The sequence below is a fragment of the Blennius ocellaris genome (genome assembly GCF_963422515.1).
Source record: "Blennius ocellaris genome assembly, contig: SCAFFOLD_65, whole genome shotgun sequence".
Classification (NCBI taxonomy): Eukaryota; Metazoa; Chordata; class Actinopteri; order Blenniiformes; family Blenniidae; genus Blennius; species Blennius ocellaris.
In genome coordinates this window covers 126,940-153,411 of record NW_027662213.1, presented here as the reverse complement: position 1 = coordinate 153,411, position 26,472 = coordinate 126,940, and the positions used below count along the sequence as shown (strand labels likewise).

General features: G+C 42.2%; 1 protein-coding gene across 1 annotated transcript in view; it reads left to right on the top strand.

Moving 5' to 3' along the window:
* Positions 1-22,090, top strand: part of LOC308147943 (leucine-rich repeat-containing protein 9-like) — a gene marked incomplete at both ends in the record, with an annotated part of 37,811 nt that extends 15,721 nt beyond the window's left edge. The window contains 5 exons of the mRNA XM_080521337.1: positions 1,246-1,546; positions 15,800-15,936; positions 18,364-18,671; positions 18,721-18,808; positions 22,028-22,090. Of these exons, the coding sequence (XP_080377463.1) occupies positions 1,246-1,546; positions 15,800-15,936; positions 18,364-18,671; positions 18,721-18,808; positions 22,028-22,090 (897 nt within the window). The remainder of the gene's footprint in view (positions 1-1,245; positions 1,547-15,799; positions 15,937-18,363; positions 18,672-18,720; positions 18,809-22,027) is intronic.
* Between the last annotated feature and the right edge of the window lie 4,382 nt (positions 22,091-26,472).

The window sequence follows — 26,472 nt, the reverse complement described above, 5'->3', positions numbered from 1 at the left end:
TCTGACTTGATGGTTCACTTTCATTTGAAATATCTATCAATGTTACAGTCCAGAAAAGAATTAAAGGGACAGCTGGTCTTTCACGGGCAATGCAGACTACCGGAAATCCAGATGTCCCCCCCTCCACAGTGGACATTGCCTTTAAGAGATGGGAAGGCAGAGGCCTAAAGGTTATTGATCAGCTGTTTTGTGATCATATTCTACAGCCATTCTCAATATCTCCAAGACAAGTTCTCTTTACCCCAAACCCATATGTTCCGTTACTTTCAGATTAGACACTATATTACAAACCATAACAATTGGAATACAATTAAAACTACCCCATCAAATGTTGAAACTTACCTGATAAATATAATAAGACACCATCTACTAAACAAAAAACATGTTTCCCGGAGGCTACTAGGGGCGCATACCAAGATGGCAGCATAGAGCAGAGCTCCCAAGTCGATTAGGTGAATTATCCCCCAAAACTTAGATAAAACTTGAAAAATACGAATATTTGATCAACGCGAAATGAGTGGGGGACGAGGAAGGAAAGGTTCAAGGAAGAAAACCATGTCCAATGACCCAGAAGAATCCGACCACGAGGTCGAACTAGCGGAAGTGGAAAACGTGAGTGCCGAACAACCTCAATTACTAATGGAGAGCCTCAACGTTATTACAATGGAAATACGAAATTTCAAGAAAGAGATGAAGGAGGATCTTAAGAAATTCAGAGATGACTTCAAAACAGAAGTTAAATGAGAATTCGCCGGGTTCAAAGAGGAAATTAATAAAAAAATAGAACGAAATGCCGAAGAAATTAAACAGCAGCGGAAGGATATTGACGAGCTGCAGGAGCGGGTGACTGAGTCAGAAGAGTGGAGTGTGGAGGCCAAACATGCAATCCTCACGTTGTTACAACAACAAAAGAAACTACAGGAAAAGTTGACCGAGGTGGAGGGACACGGAAGACGCTGCACCTTGAGGATTTATAATGTCATTGAAAAGGATGGCGAATCCGTGCCTGAGCTGGTGGATGTGCTTCTTCACCGGGAGCTCGGGTTACCGGAGGGTTCCGAGCTGCATATTCAACGTGCACACAGGAGCTTCGGCAGGAAGCCGCCATCGAGAGCGTCTCCGAGGTCACTAGTGGTTCATTTCCTGAAATATGAGACAAAAGAGGATATTCTGGCCAAAGCATGGAAAAAAAATATTGAAATCGACGGCAGACGCATATTTTTTGACCACGATTATCCTACGGAGGTGATGAGGAAGCGCAAATCATATGCAGCGATTAAAAAGATCCTCCACGGAAAGAAGATCCGCTTTCAAACACCGCTGGATAGGATGAGAGTCCACTGGACGGAAGGACCAAAGGTATACAACAACGGCGAGGACGTCCTGCAGGACATGAGGAAGCAAGGGATGGAGACACCTGAAAGACGTAGCCACGCGGCCGACGCCGGAGCGTCGCTCGAGGAGCGCCTGCAGAAGGCGTTTCCATGGCGACGCGTCGGCGAGAAACGGGAGAGGAGCGGAGCTGCTGCGACCTCAGAGGATCTCGGTCAGGACGCGGTAAACCGAGCAAAGGAAAGACTACAAGAGTTTAAAAGATAAAGCAGGGATATCTACCTGGGTAACAGAAAAGGTTGGGTTTCTTTTTTCTTGTTTTTGTTTTATTCACTGAACCTTTTGTGTTTTGGACAATAATCGACAGAGAGAGCTACTAAATTGATAAATTGTTGGACTTATCTGGTGGCATGGGAGGACCTATGTTAGGTCTTCCTCCGAACACTAGGGGGGGGCTTTTTTGTTTGCAGAAGGTCATCCCCCACTCCCACCAACGGGGAGACTGGGCCGGTGTTGTGAACGGCCCTTGTTTGTTGTGGAGTTCAGGTTTTGTGTTTGCCCTCTTTGTGTTCTCGGGGCTGTGTTTTTTGATATTGTTGATAATGTTACAGTTGAGGGGCTGATGATAATTTCAAGGGATTCAAATGATGCAACATAGAGATATAAAGGTAGTGTCATTAAATATTAATGGGTTGAAGAATGTCAAAAAAAGAGATAAAACTCTAACCAAGCTCAGAAAGGAAAAGATGCAGGTCCTTTTCCTTCAGGAGACGCATTTGTCACGGGAGGAGCATGCCAAGTTAAAAAAGTTCGGCTATAAGAACTCGTTCGCCAGCTCATTTGGAGAAAATCCTAGGAGAGGAGTGGCGATGTTGATTTCTAATGCTCTGGGGTTTGAAATGATCAAAGAAATAAATGACAAAGAAGGGAGATATGTCATGGTCAAGGGTACTCTGGAAAACGAACTGGTTACACTGTTTAATGTGTATGCACCCCCAGAATGTGGGAAAACATTCTATAAAACAATATTCGATCTTTTGAACTGTGAAACTGAAGGGACATTGATATGTGGAGGGGATTTTAATGTGGTACTGGATTATAGGTTGGATACTACAAGTACAAAAGGAAGCAAAAAGAAAATTAGTATTTATGTAAACATGTTAGTGTCAGAGATGGATATGCTGGATGTATGGAGGGAACTCCACCCACTTGATCCAGATTATACCCACTACTCAGTCCCTCATGCATGTACTCCAGGATTGATTCTTTTTTATTGAATAAGAGTGATATACACAGAATAAAGGCGTGTCGGATAGGGGTAGCAGATATATCAGATCACAGTGCAGTTTATCAAAAAATTAATTTGAATAATAAGAGGAAAAATACAGTATGGAGACTCAACGAAGGTATTCTAAACAATAAGGGACTGATTACAGAATTGAAGGGAGAAATGAAGAGATACAGAGAAGAAAACGATAATGGAGAAGTAGATCCGACAATTTTATGGGACGCCCTGAAGGCCGTGATGAGAGGGAAGCTGATATCATACACAGCGTTTGCCAAAAAAACCAGATTGGAGACGTATCAAAAGCAAATTGGTAAATTAAAAGAATTGGAACCGCAACATAAACAGTCAAAGGACTCAGATGTATTTACTGAGATTCAGGAAGTAAGGAAAGAAATAGATGATATACTGTTAGAAGAGGTGGAAAGGAAAGCAAGGTTTTGTAAACAAACGTACTATGAGGGAGGAGCAAGAGCCACAAAAAACATTGCCAGACGTATAAGGAAACAGCAAGCTTCAACAAACGTACATAAAATAAGGGATCCAGCCACAAATGTAATTATATATAAACCGGAAGAAATAGAGAAGGTTTTTGAGGAATATTATAGTAAACTGTGTTCACGGCGTCCCTCTGTAGGAGGAGAACAGCTGACAGGGTTCTTAGAAGGATTGGATTTGCCATCTATAGGCGCAAAACAAAATAAGATGCTGACTTCAGAAATAACACGAAAAGAAATAGAAGAAGCAATTAGCCGGGCAAAACCGGGGAAATCACCTGGAGCAGATGGATTTGGGGCCTCATTTTATAAAACATTCAAGGGGGAGTTAAGTCAGTATTTACATGACTCATTCAATTGTACCCTCAAGTCAGGTAAGATCCCTCCTTCATGGAAGGAGACCATCATCTCCATAATACCAAAGGAGGGCAAGGAGAGAGAATCTGCAGTAACTATAGACCCATATCACTCTGAAATGTGGATTATAAGCTGTACACCTCCATTATAGCCAAAAGACTAGAAACATGTATGCAGGACCTGATCGATGAAGACCAATGTGGGTTTATCAAAGAAAGACAAACGCAAGATAATATCAGAAGGGGTCTGCATATTGTGGATTATGTCCAAAGAAAGGGGGAAAAGGCGATTTTGGTTAGTATTGATGCCGAAAAGGCTTTCGATAGTGTAGATTGGGAATTTTTATATACGGTACTGGCAAAATTTGGATTCAATGAACAATCGGTGAATTGTATTAAATCACTATATCAGCAGCCTAAAGCAAGGGTTAAAATAAATGGCAGCCTGACAAAACAATTCAGATTAGAGAGGGGGACTAGACAGGGATGTAGTCTCTCTCCGACTCTCTTTGCATTGTTTATGGAGCCACTGGCCCAGATGATCAGGAGGAGGAGGGAGTAGGAGGAGTGAAATTAGGAGGGGTAGAACATAAAATAGGATTGTTTGCTGATGATATATTGTTTTTCTTAAAACATCCTGACAAAAGTTTTCCGAAAGCAATGGGATTATTGGAATGTTATGGTGGATACTCAGGATTAAAAATTAATGTTAAAAAAACACAGATTTTGACGATAAATGACTCAGCATCACAAGAACTAAAGGATGTATATAAGCTCAAATGGGATGCTAAAATATTAAAATACCTGGGTGTCAACATTACGAACAGAATAGACAAGCTATATGAAGCAAATTACACAAAAGTGAACCATGATATTAGGAGGGACCTGGACATATGGTCGGCCATTTGTTTGGATCTCAGCTCAAGAATAGAGATAATTAAGATTAACATTCTACCGAGACTTCTGTACCTGTTCCAATCTTTGCCGGTGATAATCCCACAAAAACAGTTCATGGAATGGGATAAGTGGATATCAAGGTTCATATGGGGAGGGAAGAAACCTAGGATTGGTTATAAAACCCTGCAGCTGCCTAAAGAGAAAGGAGGTCTTGCGCTGCCAAATCTGAAAGAACATTTCTATGCAGCACAAATCCGACCTCTGGTGTTTTGGTGCAACAATGCTTTTGTCGCAAGAAGGAAAGATCTAGAACTGGGCACTATGGACCTTGAGGTACGGAACTTAATAGCACACAAAGGACTGTTGAGAAAACTGGGTAATAAATTGGATATAATAACTAAAACTACAGTAGAAATTTGGAATGAAGTGGTGGAAAAGTATAAATTGGAGGAGGAGATAAAGAGCTGAGTTGGTTTGCGTTTGACAACAGGTTTAAACCAGGGACGATTGATAGAGGATTTGAGCAATGGGCAAACAGAGGAATCACAGCAATATGGACCATAATGGAACGGGGGAAGCTGCAGGGGTTTGAGAGACTCAAGGAAAAATTTGGACTCAAGGAAAATGAACGCTATGGATATCTACAACTAAAACACTATTTGGAGAAGGAGATCAGGATTGACAGAGATCAAGGAATAGTGGAGATATTCCAGAAAGCTTATGAAGGGAAAAAGTGTAGAGTGATCTCAGCTTTATACCAAAACCTGGTGTGGAAAAGGGACAATTCCTCTATATATTAAAGAAAAGTGGGAAAGAGAGCTAAATGAACAAATAACAGAAGAGGAATGGTTTGTTATGTGTAAATCACAGTCCACGGCCACCAGCTCCGGGGTTTGGCGGGAATTTAGTTGGAAAAATATTGTTAGATTTTTCATAACTCCAAAAATAAGGACAAAAGTGGCGTCAACACAACAACCATGGAGGAGACAGTGTGGACACGTTGATGCAGATCACACACATATATTCTGGTCCTGTCACACACTACAGGTGTGTTGGGAACAAATATATATTCTGGTCCTGTCACACACTACAGGTGTGTTGGGAACAAATATATATTCTGGTCCTGTCACACACTACAGGTGTGTTGGGAACAAATATATATTCTGGTCCTGTCACACACTACAGGTGTGTTGGGAACAAATATATATTGTGGTCCTGTCACACACTACAGGTGTATTGGGAACAAATATATATTGTGGTCCTGTCACACACTACAGGTGTGTTGGGAACAAATATATATTCTGGTCCTGTCACACACTACAGGTGTATTGGGAACAAATATATATTGTGGTCCTGTCACACACTACAGGTGTGTTGGGAACAAATATATATTCTGGTCCTGTCACACACTACAGGTGTATTGGGAACAAATATATATTCTGGTCCTGTCACACACTACAGGTGTGTTGGGAACAAATATATATTCTGGTCCTGTCACACACTACAGGTGTGTTGGGAACAAATATATATTGTGGTCCTGTCACACACTACAGGTGTATTGGGAACAAATATATATTGTGGTCCTGTCACACACTACAGGTGTGTTGGGAACAAATATATATTCTGGTCCTGTCACACACTACAGGTGTATTGGGAACAAATATATATTGTGGTCCTGTCACACACTACAGGTGTGTTGGGAACAAATATATATTCTGGTCCTGTCACACACTACAGGTGTATTGGGAACAAATATATATTGTGGTCCTGTCACACACTACAGGTGTGTTGGGAACAAATATATATTGTGGTCCTGTCACACACTACAGGTGTGTTGGGAACAAATATATATTCTGGTCCTGTCACACACTACAGGTGTGTTGGGAACAAATATATATTCTGGTCCTGTCACACACTACAGGTGTGTTGAGAACAAATATATATTCTGGTCCTGTCACACACTACAGGTGTGTTGAGAACAAATATATATTCTGGTCCTGTCACACACTGCAGGTGTATTGAGAACAAATATATATTGTGGTCCTGTCACACAGTACAGGTGTGTTGGGAACAAATATATATTCTGGTCCTGTCACACACTACAGGTGTGTTGGGAACAAATATATATTCTGGTCCTGTCACACACTACAGGTGTATTGGGAACAAATATATATTCTGGTCCTGTCACACACTACAGGTGTATTGGGAACAAATATATATTCTGGTCCTGTCACACACTACAGGTGTATTGGGAACAAATATATATTCTGGTCCTGTCACACACTACAGGTGTATTGGGAACAAATATATATTGTGGTCCTGTCACACACTACAGGTGTGTTGGGAACAAATATATATTGTGGTCCTGTCACACACTACAGGTGTGTTGGGAACAAATATATATTCTGGTCCTGTCACACACTACAGGTGTGTTGGGAACAAATATATATTCTGGTCCTGTCACACACTACAGGTGTATTGGGAACAAATATATATTCTGGTCCTGTCACACACTACAGGTGTGTTGAGAACAAATATATATTGTGGTCCTGTCACACACTACAGGTGTATTGGGAACAAATATATATTGTGGTCCTGTCACACACTACAGGTGTATTGGGAACAAATATATATTCTGGTCCTGTCACACACTACAGGTGTGTTGGGAACAAATATATATTCTGGTCCTGTCACACACTACAGGTGTGTTGGGAACAAATATATATTGTGGTCCTGTCACACACTACAGGTGTATTGGGAACAAATATATATTGTGGTCCTGTCACACACTACAGGTGTATTGGGAACAAATATATATTGTGATCCTGTCACACACTACAGGTGTATTGGGAACAAATATATATTCTGGTCCTGTCACACACTACAGGTGTGTTGGGAACAAATATATATTGTGGTCCTGTCACACACTACAGGTGTGTTGGGAACAAATATATATTCTGGTCCTGTCACACACTACAGGTGTGTTGGGAACAAATATATATTCTGGTCCTGTCACACACTACAGGTGTGTTGGGAACAAATATATATTCTGGTCCTGTCACACACTACAGGTGTGTTGGGAACAAATATATATTGTGGTCCTGTCACACACTACAGGTGTGTTGGGAACAAATATATATTGTGGTCCTGTCACACACTACAGGTGTGTTGGGAACAAATATATATTCTGGTCCTGTCACACACTACAGGTGTATTGAGAACAAATATATATTGTGGTCCTGTCACACACTACAGGTGTGTTGGGAACAAATATATATTGTGGTCCTGTCACACACTACAGGTGTGTTGGGAACAAATATATATTCTGGTCCTGTCACACACTACAGGTGTATTGGGAACAAATATATATTGTGGTCCTGTCACACACTACAGGTGTGTTGGGAACAAATATATATTCTGGTCCTGTCACACACTACAGGTGTGTTGAGAACAAATATATATTGTGGTCCTGTCACACACTACAGGTGTATTGGGAACAAATATATATTGTGGTCCTGTCACACACTACAGGTGTGTTGGGAACAAATATATATTGTGGTCCTGTCACACACTACAGGTGTGTTGAGAACAAATATATATTGTGGTCCTGTCACACACTACAGGTGTATTGGGAACAAATATATATTCTGGTCCTGTCACACACTACAGGTGTATTGGGAACAAATATATATTCTGGTCCTGTCACACACTACAGGTGTATTGGGAACAAATATATATTCTGGTCCTGTCACACACTACAGGTGTATTGGGAACAAATATATATTGTGGTCCTGTCACACACTACAGGTGTGTTGGGAACAAATATATATTCTGGTCCTGTCACACACTACAGGTGTATTGGGAACAAATATATATTCTGGTCCTGTCACACACTACAGGTGTATTGGGAACAAATATATATTCTGGTCCTGTCACACACTACAGGTGTGTTGGGAACAAATATATATTCTGGTCCTGTCACACACTACAGGTGTATTGGGAACAAATATATATTCTGGTCCTGTCACACACTACAGGTGTGTTGAGAACAAATATATATTGTGGTCCTGTCACACACTACAGGTGTATTGGGAACAAATATATATTGTGGTCCTGTCACACACTACAGGTGTATTGGGAACAAATATATATTGTGGTCCTGTCACACACTACAGGTGTGTTGGGAACAAATATATATTCTGGTCCTGTCACACACTACAGGTGTGTTGGGAACAAATATATATTGTGGTCCTGTCACACACTACAGGTGTGTTGGGAACAAATATATATTGTGGTCCTGTCACACACTACAGGTGTGTTGGGAACAAATATATATTGTGGTCCTGTCACACACTACAGGTGTGTTGGGAACAAATATATATTGTGGTCCTGTCACACACTACAGGTGTATTGGGAACAAATATATATTCTGGTCCTGTCACACACTACAGGTGTGTTGGGAACAAATATATATTGTGGTCCTGTCACACACTACAGGTGTATTGGGAACAAATATATATTCTGGTCCTGTCACACACTACAGGTGTGTTGGGAACAAATATATATTGTGGTCCTGTCACACACTACAGGTGTGTTGGGAACAAATATATATTCTGGTCCTGTCACACACTACAGGTGTGTTGGGAACAAATATATATTCTGGTCCTGTCACACACTACAGGTGTGTTGGGAACAAATATATATTGTGGTCCTGTCACACACTACAGGTGTGTTGGGAACAAATATATATTGTGGTCCTGTCACACACTACAGGTGTGTTGGGAACAAATATATATTCTGGTCCTGTCACACACTACAGGTGTATTGAGAACAAATATATATTGTGGTCCTGTCACACACTACAGGTGTGTTGGGAACAAATATATATTGTGGTCCTGTCACACACTACAGGTGTGTTGGGAACAAATATATATTCTGGTCCTGTCACACACTACAGGTGTATTGGGAACAAATATATATTGTGGTCCTGTCACACACTACAGGTGTGTTGGGAACAAATATATATTCTGGTCCTGTCACACACTACAGGTGTGTTGAGAACAAATATATATTGTGGTCCTGTCACACACTACAGGTGTATTGGGAACAAATATATATTGTGGTCCTGTCACACACTACAGGTGTGTTGGGAACAAATATATATTGTGGTCCTGTCACACACTACAGGTGTGTTGAGAACAAATATATATTGTGGTCCTGTCACACACTACAGGTGTATTGGGAACAAATATATATTCTGGTCCTGTCACACACTACAGGTGTGTTGGGAACAAATATATATTCTGGTCCTGTCACACACTACAGGTGTGTTGGGAACAAATATATATTGTGGTCCTGTCACACACTACAGGTGTATTGGGAACAAATATATATTGTGGTCCTGTCACACACTACAGGTGTATTGGGAACAAATATATATTCTGGTCCTGTCACACACTACAGGTGTGTTGGGAACAAATATATATTCTGGTCCTGTCACACACTACAGGTGTGTTGGGAACAAATATATATTGTGGTCCTGTCACACACTACAGGTGTATTGGGAACAAATATATATTGTGGTCCTGTCACACACTACAGGTGTATTGGGAACAAATATATATTGTGATCCTGTCACACACTACAGGTGTATTGGGAACAAATATATATTCTGGTCCTGTCACACACTACAGGTGTGTTGGGAACAAATATATATTGTGGTCCTGTCACACACTACAGGTGTGTTGGGAACAAATATATATTCTGGTCCTGTCACACACTACAGGTGTGTTGGGAACAAATATATATTCTGGTCCTGTCACACACTACAGGTGTGTTGGGAACAAATATATATTCTGGTCCTGTCACACACTACAGGTGTGTTGGGAACAAATATATATTGTGGTCCTGTCACACACTACAGGTGTGTTGGGAACAAATATATATTGTGGTCCTGTCACACACTACAGGTGTGTTGGGAACAAATATATATTCTGGTCCTGTCACACACTACAGGTGTATTGAGAACAAATATATATTGTGGTCCTGTCACACACTACAGGTGTGTTGGGAATGTTAGAGTTATGACGTTTTCTTTGACCTCCGAACTGTGACGCTTCCTGCATGGACTTATTCAAACTGTTAAAATGGCGTCGGACTGTTTTGTTATTGAGCTGTAGATGATGGACAAATACCGAAATGCATCATGGGTAGCGTAGTTTGTTCAGTCTGTGTGAAGGTCCGCCAATAGGAGAGCACGTTGCTTACGCCTCCTTCCAGCGGTGGCCAATGGGAAGAGGGGATTTAGCAGCGCGCGTGTTTGATCTGGCGGAAGCACTGTGTGGAGCGTTCTTCTTCCTTCTGCTCTTCGACTGACCTGAGGCGCGTTTATCCTCAGCTGCTTTAACGGCTAAGTATAAGGCGATTCTCTAGATGGCCAGTGTTTCTGTCTTTTGTAATAAATTACTGTGTTAATCCAATTTCAAGGTTTGTTGAACTATATTTAAAGTTCGCCGCGGCTTCCCTTAACCAAGAGATCTGTCCTCTCTTTCTGTGCGGGTGAAAGACTAAAGGACACCTGTCACACACTACAGGTGTGTTGGGAACAAATATATATTCTGGTCCTGTCACACACTACAGGTGTGTTGGGAACAAATATATATTGTGGTCCTGTCACACACTACAGGTGTATTGGGAACAAATATATATTGTGGTCCTGTCACACACTACAGGTGTGTTGGGAACAAATATATATTCTGGTCCTGTCACACACTACAGGTGTATTGGGAACAAATATATATTCTGGTCCTGTCACACACTACAGGTGTATTGGGAACAAATATATATTCTGGTCCTGTCACACACTACAGGTGTGTTGGGAACAAATATATATTCTGGTCCTGTCACACACTACAGGTGTATTGGGAACAAATATATATTCTGGTCCTGTCACACACTACAGGTGTGTTGAGAACAAATATATATTGTGGTCCTGTCACACACTACAGGTGTATTGGGAACAAATATATATTGTGGTCCTGTCACACACTACAGGTGTGTTGGGAACAAATATATATTGTGGTCCTGTCACACACTACAGGTGTGTTGGGAACAAATATATATTGTGGTCCTGTCACACACTACAGGTGTATTGGGAACAAATATATATTCTGGTCCTGTCACACACTACAGGTGTGTTGGGAACAAATATATATTCTGGTCCTGTCACACACTACAGGTGTATTGAGAACAAATATATATTGTGGTCCTGTCACACACTACAGGTGTGTTGGGAACAAATATATATTGTGGTCCTGTCACACACTACAGGTGTGTTGGGAACAAATATATATTCTGGTCCTGTCACACACTACAGGTGTATTGGGAACAAATATATATTGTGGTCCTGTCACACACTACAGGTGTGTTGGGAACAAATATATATTCTGGTCCTGTCACACACTACAGGTGTGTTGAGAACAAATATATATTGTGGTCCTGTCACACACTACAGGTGTATTGGGAACAAATATATATTGTGGTCCTGTCACACACTACAGGTGTGTTGGGAACAAATATATATTGTGGTCCTGTCACACACTACAGGTGTGTTGAGAACAAATATATATTGTGGTCCTGTCACACACTACAGGTGTATTGGGAACAAATATATATTCTGGTCCTGTCACACACTACAGGTGTGTTGGGAACAAATATATATTCTGGTCCTGTCACACACTACAGGTGTGTTGGGAACAAATATATATTGTGGTCCTGTCACACACTACAGGTGTATTGGGAACAAATATATATTGTGGTCCTGTCACACACTACAGGTGTATTGGGAACAAATATATATTCTGGTCCTGTCACACACTACAGGTGTGTTGGGAACAAATATATATTCTGGTCCTGTCACACACTACAGGTGTGTTGGGAACAAATATATATTGTGGTCCTGTCACACACTACAGGTGTATTGGGAACAAATATATATTGTGGTCCTGTCACACACTACAGGTGTATTGGGAACAAATATATATTGTGATCCTGTCACACACTACAGGTGTATTGGGAACAAATATATATTCTGGTCCTGTCACACACTACAGGTGTGTTGGGAACAAATATATATTGTGGTCCTGTCACACACTACAGGTGTGTTGGGAACAAATATATATTCTGGTCCTGTCACACACTACAGGTGTGTTGGGAACAAATATATATTCTGGTCCTGTCACACACTACAGGTGTGTTGGGAACAAATATATATTCTGGTCCTGTCACACACTACAGGTGTGTTGGGAACAAATATATATTGTGGTCCTGTCACACACTACAGGTGTGTTGGGAACAAATATATATTGTGGTCCTGTCACACACTACAGGTGTGTTGGGAACAAATATATATTCTGGTCCTGTCACACACTACAGGTGTATTGAGAACAAATATATATTGTGGTCCTGTCACACACTACAGGTGTGTTGGGAATGTTAGAGTTATGACGTTTTCTTTGACCTCCGAACTGTGACGCTTCCTGCATGGACTTATTCAAACTGTTAAAATGGCGTCGGACTGTTTTGTTATTGAGCTGTAGATGATGGACAAATACCGAAATGCATCATGGGTAGCGTAGTTTGTTCAGTCTGTGTGAAGGTCCGCCAATAGGAGAGCACGTTGCTTACGCCTCCTTCCAGCGGTGGCCAATGGGAAGAGGGGATTTAGCAGCGCGCGTGTTTGATCTGGCGGAAGCACTGTGTGGAGCGTTCTTCTTCCTTCTGCTCTTCGACTGACCTGAGGCGCGTTTATCCTCAGCTGCTTTAACGGCTAAGTATAAGGCGATTCTCTAGATGGCCAGTGTTTCTGTCTTTTGTAATAAATTACTGTGTTAATCCAATTTCAAGGTTTGTTGAACTATATTTAAAGTTCGCCGCGGCTTCCCTTAACCAAGAGATCTGTCCTCTCTTTCTGTGCGGGTGAAAGACTAAAGGACACCTGTCACACACTACAGGTGTGTTGGGAACAAATATATATTGTGGTCCTGTCACACACTACAGGTGTATTGGGAACAAATATATATTGTGGTCCTGTCACACACTACAGGTGTGTTGGGAACAAATATATATTGTGGTCCTGTCACACACTACAGGTGTGTTGGGAACAAATATATATTGTGGTCCTGTCACACACTACAGGTGTGTTGGGAACAAATATATATTGTGGTCCTGTCACACACTACAGGTGTGTTGGGAACAAATATATATTGTGGTCCTGTCACACACTACAGGTGTATTGGGAACAAATATATATTCTGGTCCTGTCACACACTACAGGTGTGTTGGGAACAAATATATATTGTGGTCCTGTCACACACTACAGGTGTATTGGGAACAAATATATATTCTGGTCCTGTCACACACTACAGGTGTGTTGGGAACAAATATATATTCTGGTCCTGTCACACACTACAGGTGTGTTGGGAACAAATATATATTCTGGTCCTGTCACACACTACAGGTGTGTTGGGAACAAATATATATTCTGGTCCTGTCACACACTACAGGTGTGTTGGGAACAAATATATATTCTGGTCCTGTCACACACTGCAGGTGTGTTGGGAACAAATATATATTCTGGTCCTGTCACACACTACAGGTGTATTGGGAACAAATATATATTCTGGTCCTGTCACACACTACAGGTGTGTTGGGAACAAATATATATTCTGGTCCTGTCACACACTGCAGGTGTGTTGGGAACAAATATATATTGTGGTCCTGTCACACACTACAGGTGTATTGGGAACAAATATATATTGTGGTCCTGTCACACACTACAGGTGTGTTGGGAACAAATATATATTCTGGTCCTGTCACACACTACAGGTGTATTGGGAACAAATATATATTGTGGTCCTGTCACACACTACAGGTGTGTTGGGAACAAATATATATTCTGGTCCTGTCACACACTACAGGTGTATTGGGAACAAATATATATTCTGGTCCTGTCACACACTACAGGTGTATTGGGAACAAATATATATTGTGGTCCTGTCACACACTACAGGTGTATTGGGAACAAATATATATTCTGGTCCTGTCACACACTACAGGTGTGTTGGGAACAAATATATATTGTGGTCCTGTCACACACTACAGGTGTATTGGGAACAAATATATATTCTGGTCCTGTCACACACTACAGGTGTGTTGGGAACAAATATATATTCTGGTCCTGTCACACACTACAGGTGTGTTGGGAACAAATATATATTCTGGTCCTGTCACACACTACAGGTGTGTTGGGAACAAATATATATTCTGGTCCTGTCACACACTACAGGTGTGTTGGGAACAAATATATATTCTGGTCCTGTCACACACTACAGGTGTGTTGGGAACAAATATATATTCTGGTCCTGTCACACACTACAGGTGTATTGGGAACAAATATGGCAGAGTTTACAAAAAGTAACAGGATATCAGTTCCCCAAAACTTGTAAGATGCTGTATTTGGGAAACATAACTCATAATGTGATACAAAGAGAAGACGTATATCTGTTTAAGATGTTACTAACAGCGAGCAGGAAAGTGATCAGCAGATTGTGGTACAAAGTGGAGCCGCCGACCCGGAGCAGTGGTTACGGGTTGTTGAGGAAATATTTGTAATGGAGAGACTCTATCACAAACTAAGATTACAGGAGTCTCAATTTGAAGAAAAGTGGGAAAAATGGACTGATTTCAGGAGGACAGAAGGGGAGAGAAGAGGACAGAAGAGGACAGAAGAGGACAGAAGGGGACAGAAGAGGACACCGCCACCACTGGACAATAGACTTTGACTGATGAAAGATGGTTGTATATTTGTTTTGCCCTGAACTGTGAAAACTGAAAAATTTCAATAAAAATTAAGTTTAAAAAAAAAAAAAAAACTCAAAAAAACTCACATTGGCCGGATTAGCTCCTCTGGCGGACTGCTTCTGGCCCCCGGGCCACATGTTGGACACCCCTGCTATAGAGGGTTGGATTTCTAATTGGCTGCTTGGAGCAACAGACTTTTTCAAACCTGGAACAGGGAGAGAGAGAGAGGACACACGTTCTTCACCTCTGGGGCGTCGCTCCAGGTGGATTCAGTAGAACGTGACCCTTTAAGGAAAAGGGAAGTTCAGTTGAACAGCAGAATTGTTGCTCAAACGAAACTAATCATTTCCTCACTGCTCATATTTCCAGGAGAAAATCTACTTTTTGTTTCTGTCTGGAGAAAAAGCGCTGAAGAGATTGTTTGCCGTCATGTGTTTTTTTTATTTAGTTGAATTGTGACCACAAATAATAGTAAGAAAAGACGTGTCAAACATCACTTCAGAGCCTCTTCCGACTGACGGTCTTGTGAGGTTCCTGCCGGTCTAAACTAACGTGGGACGTTCTCGCTCCAGGCGTCGGAGAGAAGGGAACGCAGTTGTCCGGCGGGCAGAAGCAGAGGGTGGCCATCGCCAGGGCGCTGATCCGCGAGCCGCGAGTTCTCATCCTGGACGAGGCCACCAGCGCTCTGGACGCCGAGAGCGAGCACCTGGTGAGGGAGCCGCCCACCGTCACCCTCACTGCATCCTCATCGTCACCACTTTAAACATGCTGGCTGTAGAAACACCGACAAAACATTGACCCATTCATTGCACAATCTTCTGTGATTAATTGCGATTAATCGCCTTGTTTTTCTCCTGAAGACTGAAGCTCGTAATGATATTTATTCAGGGAAAACATCAGAATTTAATGTCGTCTCATCAAACAGAGACTATGTTTATAATTAAAAGACTATTTTTTATAACGAGCTTTTATCTTTTGGTGAAACTGTTTCTCTCCACGATCAGCAAAATAATAAAAACATGAATTAATCAATTCATTAATAAACGTCTAACATAAGTCTGGGTTTAGTTAGAGTGCAGGTCCAACGCTTTGAGGATTTTAATATTTCTAGAAACAAAGTTGTGAACTTATGACATGAACGAAGTGGCAATAATATACTGTAACACACACACACACACACACACACACACACACACACACACACACAAGAAAGAGTATATATTAATATTTGACCAGTATTTCCTCCAGTTTTAGTCGTGCACCCAGAGACGCTGCTCCGGTAAGAGAGTAAAAAAAACAAAAAAACGGAAGTAAACAAAACTACGTTAATTATGTAAAAAAAAAAAAATGTTTTAACGAATGAAATGATTCAAACCAATTAACTAAATGAACGTGCTATTTTTGACAGCACTAATAAACTGGTAGTTGTCATGGCCACACGAGTCCATGAGGGCCAGAATAACGCTTTAATATAAACTTTCAAAGTTTTTCTTTGTTGTTCCGAAGAGTATTTGAGATGAAAATGTTGATATTTTCACAAAACCAAACGGTTATTAACAAAAAATGGCAACAATCTCAACTTAAAGCCAATTGTTATTTATTTATTTATTTGACTTTTTATTGATCTTTTTTTCAGCTGAACATAGAACACAGTCTGAGACAAGATCAGTGATGCAAAACACAAACAAAAAACCCAAAATTAACTTAAATTACAAAAAGAAATATAAGAATTAAAAGAGAGAAAAAAAAGAAAATGGACCAAACAGATTGCATATATTGTTCACATTGCTGCAGATGTTCATGACGATACAGTTGAATTAGAAAATGCTTCCATTCCGCCACTCGCTGATTTAACATTCTTCCATTTTGCCGTTACATTTTTCTTGGCGTCCAATAATAGAATGTCCAGAACTTTCCTTTGGTCAGCAGTGATTAAAGCCAATTGTAACGAAACCCTGTGGACAAATCCAGTGAAGTTTCTCCTGTTGCATTCTGGGTGTTTTTACAAGCCGCTGCTGTCGTCGTGCTCGTTTACTGTCCTTCATGTTTTGGTTGATGTTTCCTCCGTGTGGCCCGAGTGCTGGAACTTCCCGTCTTTGATAGAAAACTGGACAGATTTTACTGCTTAAAGTCCCAGTGAGATGAAGGTTCCACCTCCAGAACCCTCTGCTGTCGCTTCTAGAACGTTTTCCTGCTAACTGGCTGAAGGGTAAAATGTTAAAACACGACAATCTGAGAGAAAATAGCCGATAAACGGCGCTATTTCCTCTGCTGGGCGGAGCTTCTGACAATAACAGAGTGACATCACGAGTTGTGCACACGCCCAAGTTGTGTTTACATTATGGAGGATCAGAGTTTTGACCACGAAGAGGCTGAATTGAACCATATTTCATCATCATGGTCATTTCAAACCCAGTGATTGATGAAGAAGACACAGAAGGTGGTTCTGCCATCGGTGACCCCGTCTGGAACATGTTTGAGGAAGCAGAAGACGCTTCGTCCTCCATTCGTCCTCGTCTCCTCGCCTCAGCAGCCGCCACTTTTCACCTTTGAGGCTTTGAGTCCTGACTTTTGGCAGAACGACCGGCTTCCTGGGTGAAGAACTTTTACGACTGCGCAGAATCACTGGAGATGAGTCCAGGTGTTACTTGATCGTCTACTAGCCGCCCGAGCTAGCGGCTAGCCACCCGAGCTAGCGGCTCCCGCTAGCCGCTCCCGCCGCCTGTGCTCCTTTTCTCCTCTCTGGTCTCTTCCAGACTCAATCTTTCATCAAGGCTCATAAAACGCCGACTAGAACTTCAAAACACTGTAAAAACGTGGATATTTAAGAGGAAACAAGCCGATATAAACACAACAGATGGAGATCTGCACAACTCTTGACGTCACGCCCACGAAGAAGAAGGATTCCCCCGACTTCCTCGGCTGGAGATTCAAAATTCAAATAACTTTGTTATGCGACAACAGTGGTGGGGCAGAGTCGGAGGAACCTTACAAGTAGAACCACAACTATCGTTTTTTACAAAGTAGTGTGTTACATTTCACTGGGACTTTAAGATTGACCTCAGCAGTGTTTGTCTTGTTTACGTCTGTCCTCCGTCCCACAAGGAGACGTCTGAGCTCTGTGATTGGTCCCCAGGTCCAGCAGGCTCTGGACAGCGTCCTGCAGGAGCACACGGTGCTGGTGGTGGCCCACCGCCTCAGCACGGTGGAGAAGGCCCACCACATCGTGGTGCTGGACGGCGGCCGCGTGGTGGAGCAGGGGAGCCACGGCCAGCTGATGGCCGCCGCCGGCCTCTACTGCAAACTGGTGCAGAGGCAGGTCCTGGGAGTGGAGACGGACGTCCACGTCCCCAACGAGTCCCACGACCCGGAGTGGGACCGGCGGCGGAGGAGACGGAGGAGGAGGAGGAGGAGCAGCACCGGCGAGCCCGAGGGCGTCGCCCGGTACTGAGGACGGGGGACGCTGGGCTCTCCGGCCGTCGTCCCGCTGCAGCGTCTCCTTGGAGACGGGATCGGTGGTCCTGGAGGTTTGGGCTCTGCAGCCACCGAACACGTCTCTTCAACGTCTTCCACACAAGGACGTTCGTCTGGAGACACAAAGTTCTACAATATCTGAAGACGAAGAGAGAAGAACGTCTCAAAAAACACTTTTGTTTCATCGTCGTTTTGATTGATTTTCCCACTTTAGCCGTTTAGTTGGAGCAGTTTGAGTTTTACTACAACTTTTTGTATTTCCCACTTTTTCTTCTCCATTTTTTTCCTTCCTTTTTTTAATTTCTATTTTTGCTCCTTTGTGTTTTTTCCCCCTTTCGTTCTCCCCCCTGAAATCCGTATTAGTCTTTTTAATCATTTGTTTGTTCAATTCTTTCAGTATAATTCTTTGTGAGGAGTTTTACCTGATGTATCCCTGTTCTGGCTCTTTTATTTTATTGATGTTTATTTTCTAACTTGTTATTGTTGTTAACAATTCAGAGGTGTTGTTCACAATTCACCGCAGCGTGGAGAGAAGGTTTAATGGCAGTAAACCCTCCATCTCACCGTAACAGCTGGGAATACACACAGAACATTGCACATGAACTTACCGCCATACTCTTACATCCGTTAGCCTAGCATAAACGCAACGGCTTGAACAATTTTTTTTAGCTTCACAATAAAATCAATACATTTGAACCTTTTAGAGCCATAAAACAGTCAAATATAACTTCATTACAAAGCGAACAAACCTTGTGCCTCTATCAGGGGGTAACACGTTTATAGTGCGGCGATTATGTCCTCGCGTTGCTGTAAAGCTACACTTTTGTGCTCGAGAACAGGAAGTTACGCTTTCAAAATAAAACATGAAACAGGAAGTTGGCTTTAACAGACAAAAAAATGCACTCGGGGTTCTTTACAGCTGTGTTTTTCCCAACGTGGGCGCTGGGAGAGACTCCAGCTGTGTAGAAACACAACTGAACACAACATGTTGAGTTGTCGCACAGAAAACAAACGTTTCACTTCTAGAATGACGCTTTGGATTTCTAGAACACGTTTGTCAAGCTGATTGAGAGACTCATTCCCTGGTTCCCTGCTGCTGCTGGTCACATCTGGTGCCAACCGCCAACGGTCACATGAGGCAATGTGGGGAAAGTGCCTTGCCCAAGGACACAGCGACGGTGACTTGGGCAGAGCAGGATTTGAACCGATAACCCTCTGGTTATTGGACAAGCGACTCTACCAGTGTTTCTATTTTTAGCCTTCAGATTCAGATTCAGACTTTGATTTATCCCACAAGGGGCCAGTTCATACATTCACATGATGTATTGGTCATCATTCACTCACTCATTCATTCAATCTTTCACTCATTCATTCAATCTTTCACTCATTCATTCAATCTTTCACTCATTCATTCAATCTTTCACTCATTCATTCAATCTTTCACTCATTCATTCAATCTTTCACTCATTCATTCAATCTTTCACTCATTCATTCAATCTTTCACTCATTCATTCATTCATTCATTCAGGAATCAGCAACGTAGGGAAATGAAACCAATAAACCAGAAAGAAGCATTTAACCAGACGGAACAACACAGAGTGAAATGGTAAAAAAGCAACAGTAATAAAAGCCGATAAATAAGTAAGACAAGTGAAATATTGTCAAGATATTTATGGTGATTGAAATTTAAAATGTTTTAAAATGAGGACGGTCTGTGTTTAAAAGCTTTATGGTCGATGGGTTGAAGGACTTGGAGTTCCTGGGACCAGTTGTGAAAATCAGCGCGGAAGGCCAATAAAACCAAAGCTGAAAATGAAATATTTATTTTGAGATGCTGAAAGCTCCGCGGAGCGGCTGTAGGGCCGCGCGTGGCGCATCGGGGCGGCTGTAGGGCCGCGCGTGGCGCCGCGGGGCGGCTGTAGGGCCGCGCGGGGCTCCGCGGGGCGGCTGTAGGGCCGCGCGTGGCGCCGCGGGGCGGCTCTAGGGCCGCGCGTGGCGCCTCGGCCGCCGGTTGTGGACTCCTGAGCTCATCAAAGGTTGTTTTGAATTCCAGTGGGAAGCAGGAAAACTAGAAACTTGAATGAATCTCCAGTCACAATCTGCTGTTAAAGCTTTAATACTGCAGGAGATTCTGTTTGTTGTTGTTTTTTAAATCAAACTATATCCTTCATGTTGTCAATGTTTTCATTGTTTGTTTTAAAAAGCTGCTCGTTTCGATTGTGTAACAACTGAATGCACTGAGTACAAAGAAGAGCCGTGTGTGAATTTATTGATGAGACCTATGATTGTCTGACTTCACGGTGCCTCTAATATTGACGTTAGAAATGCATCATGCACTTGCAATAAGTCCTGTAATTATTAAATGGTGATCAACTGTAACTGCAGCCTGTTTTTCTTTTAACCCGGGGGTGTCCAACATGCGGCCCGGGGGCCAGAAGCGGCCCGCCAGAGGGTCTAATCCGGCCGCCGTGGGATTTTATTTTTTTAAAGTATAAATATGAAAACTGACAGATTCTGATCTAAAAACACCAGATCGGCAAAAATGACATTCAAAACCGCCCTCGGTCAGAATTTGACTCCCGACATTAATGCATCTGTGGAGGTCACATGATGCAACACCTTTCACAATAAAGCGAGTCCAACTTATGTGAAGTGATACTTTCGACACGTAAACTCAAAAATATTTCCAGATGGTGACAAATTGTTTGAATCCTGAATAAAAATATGACATCCAGATCCAGATATTGTGGGTTTTTTTGCAAATATAATATCTGAATAACTTTAATATGTAAATTTACGAATAGACTGTCAAAGTCTTGCAGTTACAAAAGAAGGAAAGACTTTGACATTTGTCCAGATCTGCAGTTTAACATGTGATGTTTGACTTGTTGGCCTCCAGAGGTCAGAGGTCAGGTTGATGTGGCCCTTCAACTGAAATCACTTTGACCCCCCTGGTTTAATCGATCAGACATGTTGAACTCGTGCTGCGTTCAGGGCCATCTGGGAAAACTGAGCCTCAGGTTTCATCTTAAAGCAGCGAGTTAATCCACAACAGGCCGGTCGACGTCTCGTCCCACACATGGTGGACGTCAGTGCAGTTCTCCTCCTCGCTCTCCTCGCTCTCCTCGCTCTCCTCACTCTCCTCACTCTCCACGCTCTCCTCGCTCTCCTAGCTCTCCTCGCTCTCCACGCTCTCCACGCTCTCCTCGCTCTCCACGCTCTCCTCGCTCTCCTAGCTCTCCACGCTCTCCACGCTCTCCACGCTCTCCTCGCTCTCCACGCTCTCCTCGCTCTCCTAGCTCTCCACGCTCTCCTCGCTCTCCTAGCTCTCCACGCTCTTCTCGCTCTACACGCTCTCCACGCTCTCTACGCTCTTCTCGCTCTCCTAGCTCTCCTCGCTCTCCTAGCTCTCCTCGCTCTCCACGCTCTTCTCACTCTCCTAGCTCTTCACGCTCTCCTCGCTCTCCCAGCCTCGTCACAGGTTTACAAAACTGCACACTCAATGTCGCAAACGTGAACCGAGATGATCGGTTCAGTCTCATCGTGTCAGAACGAATCGCTAAACTGTGTTTGTTCAATGTGTGTTTGTCACTTTGATTTAATCACTGAGCAGAAATGCTGCGTGATGGACACAATCATGGCCCAGAACACACACACACACACACACACACACACACACACACACACACACACACACACACACACACACACACACACACACACACACACACACACACACACACACACACACACACACACACACACACACACACACACACACACACACACACACACACACACACACACACACACACACACACACTGAAATGTCCAGATTCTGTTGCATTATGGGAGTTTTTAACACTCCTCCAGCACGGCTTTGAGGTTAGTTGATGTGAATTTTAAAAATAATTTAAAACAATAAAAATCTTCTGTGTGATTTGTGACAAAAAAAGTGTAAAGTAGGATTAAACAGTCATGCCCCCCCCCCCCCCCCCCCCCACTTTGAACATGTAACACACATATTTGGAGTGTGTGTGTGGAGTGATCACTGGATTACTCATTTAGATGAGTGTATTTTGTTAAAATGTTCATTTCTCTTTCTTTTTTTTGTACATGTTTGTAAATAAATAAATAAATAGGTTGGATAATGAGGCTGCTAGCATCACCGACCTCTCAGCTCGGGTCTCAGTGTTTTGTTCTCTTTCACAATAAAATGGCTTGAGGCCCACTGGTCACTGCTTTCATATGGCAAAACCACAACTTTTAACCTTTGCTGCCTTTGACTTTGTCTTCCTCTGACAACCCAGTGGACAGTGGAGACACAGGGACTTCAACAAATGTCCCATTGTTTTCCTCAGAGCAGCCCTTTATCTTGAAAATAAGCTAAAAATTTAAATAGTGGGACCCCCTGGGGAGTGCAGCTCACGCTGACTCCACTTGACACACAAAGTACAATAATACAAAATACAAAAAAGTGAGTTGTTTTGTTTCTTTTTATTGACAAATAAAAGCCTTGAGGGTACTTTGGACATTCATGTATTATCCTGCAACATTAGTTGTTGATACAGCAACAGAATTAAGGTTTGTGTTCATTTGAAATGTTATCATATATATATATATATATATATATATATATATATATATATATTCTGCCCTTGTTTGTTGCCGTGGTAAACTTGGACGATAGCTAACAGGGATCTCCAATAAACACCGAGTCAGCAGGTGCGTTTTGGGATGTTTACTGACGATACACTGTGAAACTGCAATACAAAGATAAAAAATAAAATGTTACAGGTTGTTTGGCTTTGTTCTTTAACACAACAATGATCAGACATAACACAAACACTCATAAACAAATCAAATTCTTAACTAACTAACCACAAAGAATAATTAGCGATTAGCTTAATGCTAACGTTGCATTGAAAACGCCATTGACAAGCTAGCGCATTAGCTTAATGCTAACATTACATTGAAAATGCCATTGCCAAGCTAACGCATTAGCCTCGCTTAAAGTTTTCCCACACAAATATGAAGTGTTTCTGAATCTTCAACAGGCGAGCTCCACACAAGAACAATCAATACTCACAGACATATATGCCTTCCAGGGTACAGCTGAGAAACCATGAACGAGTAAACAATGAAAACAACAGCTTCACTCAAAGCTCCGTGTTTGTAGAGAAAAACTACGGTGGCTCTGAAGGGACACACAGCACAACGGAGTTCACAATGACCCTGTTCTCTTAAAGGGGCGGCACAATATATATATATACATATATATACTCATCTTCTTGTATATATATATATATATATATATATATATATATACATAGACTTCTGCAATGAGGACTGGACAATGAAATGGTCGCAGCACTTTTCAATGAACTGGACACAGAAGGAGCCATGACTGATTCTGCACTGGAGCTCATTCTGGGGCTGGAGCTTCATCCTTCTCTTGCTCTGACACCTGTTTTGAGTTGGATGAAGACTTTGCTCCTGAGATGGTGGTGGAGGAAGAACCAGCCTTCTGGAGTTCAGGAAGTAAAACTCAGTGATCTCTTTAGTTTCTTTGTCTTCACTCACCTTTCACTTTCAATGTGTTTTAATGCTTCTTTCATCAAGTTAACTTGTCCACTTTTGACTCTAAATGATCCTTTGGTTGTGTTTGTGTGTGTTTTGAATATCATTACATTTAGTTTGTCCATCAGAGCTTTAATTTATTGCACCAGTTAGAAAAGCTCCATTTATTTATTTAGACTCTCTCTCTCTCTCTCTCTCTCTCTCTATGTATATATATATATATATATATATATATATATATATATATATATATATATATACACACACAGTGGTATGAAAAAGTTTGGGCACCCCTGTAAATTTTCATGATTTTCCTTTATAAATCATTGGTTGTTTGGATAAAAAAGTCCAGTTAAATATATCTTAAAGCAGACAAACACAGTGATATTTGAGAAGTGAAATGAAGTTTATATGACTTACAGAAAGTGTGCAAGAATTATTTAAACAAAATTATGGTCACTCTCATGGTCCCACTGACCTCTGTCAGTGGGACCTACTGGTGAAATTCTATATTGTATTTCGACTGTTTATTACACCGCTTTCTTTCGCGCAGAAAAAAATCGTCTATTATCATTAATTTGCCCCCCTAAACATGCTCAAAAACTCACCAAATTTGGTGCGATCGTAGAGACTGGCGAAAAATTAATTAAAATGTAAAAACCTACCCCCACGGTGCAAAGTTGGCTCTCTAGCACCCCCTAGAAAAGCTAAATCGCCCCGCCCCGGTCCGTAGGAAAATCGTACACATATGCAATCAAACGAAATTTGTAACGTCTCGTCAAGCTCTACAACTCACACACACACTAACTTTTGACCTAACTCCAACGGGAAGTCCACTAATTGCCTTTCAAAGTAAGATTTTCGCCCAAAAAAGCCCAAACGGCAAATTTAACTTGAAATAGGACGAAGGTCGCATCGGTTAAATGAACATATCCAAAAATAGAGGAGATTGTTTAGTAATAAAATTTAGAGGAGATTTTTCTTACCTAGTCCAGTTTCGTTTTTATTAGCCGTCACAGCTCCCAACGCCAAATTCGGCTTTCCGCCTTCTCCCATCCGGATACATGGGAAAACTGAAACTTCGCCTCCAAAACCACCGATATCAAACACCCCGAACAACTCTTAACTGCTCGCAAACCGTGAGTCTCAGCCACAAACCGAGCACATCGTTCCAAAACTAGTCACCTTTATGACGAGTCAAAGCGACAGAGTAAAAAAATTTTCGTCCCAGATTTTTCAATTGATTCCTATGGAGAAAAATCGGGCATTGGTGCCAAACAGCGCCCCCTGGTGTCCAAAGTTTACCTCTGACTGCTTCCAATCCCACACAGTCTGAAAGTGGACAACAATTCCTACAAAATAATGGTATTTTTATCCACATAGTCCCCCGACAAGTATGGATTCAGAGCAGTTGTTTCTAAAATCTTAGAATTAAAAATCGAGCTCTCTCACTCCAACTCTGGCAGTTAACGAGCCAAAGTGACCTGCACCTGCAGAGAAATTCCGCAGGCCTGGCCAACGGCAGCTCCCTTTTGTAATTCAAGAACCGCCGACAAGTGCCGGGCCTCCTAAGTGAAGTGCTGGGCCTCCTAGGGGCTTTCTGCTCAAACGCCGGAGTGGCTGCTCCTGCGTTTGAGCAGAAAGCTAAAGGCTCCCGTGTCCCGGAGTAGTGCACCGGCGCGGTTCTGTGCCGCGACACGCCGAGGCGTGCTCGGGTGCGGGCAAGTCGCCGTAGCGTTCGCTCTCTCTGGACCAACATGAAAGTTGCGGCTGCAGCTCTGTGGCTGCAAAAAATTCAAGTTAACTAAACAAGCAAAGTGGAGGATGTAAACAACAACAGAGGATTCATAAGGATTCACTCCCAAGGAGGGGAAGGTGCGTGACAGATCCAGTCCTGTGTTTGGAGGACGATATAGGAAAAGCTCAGGGGACGAGAGGCGGCAGCAGCAGTTTTTCGTTGGCATACGAAATACAAAAGGGACCTGCCCATTCGCGAGGTCCCGAACTATTGACAGAGCGACATTAATTCTTCCAGCCTTCACACAATTCTGTATAAATGTCTGTAAAGAGACTGAAAAGGAGGCGAGCAGGGTTTCTGTCTCCATTCTGGATAGGGGCGTGGCTTAAAACTGATATGACGTCACTGTCTGTGGCTTTGATGTGGTTTGATGTTATTGGGCATGGCTATCAT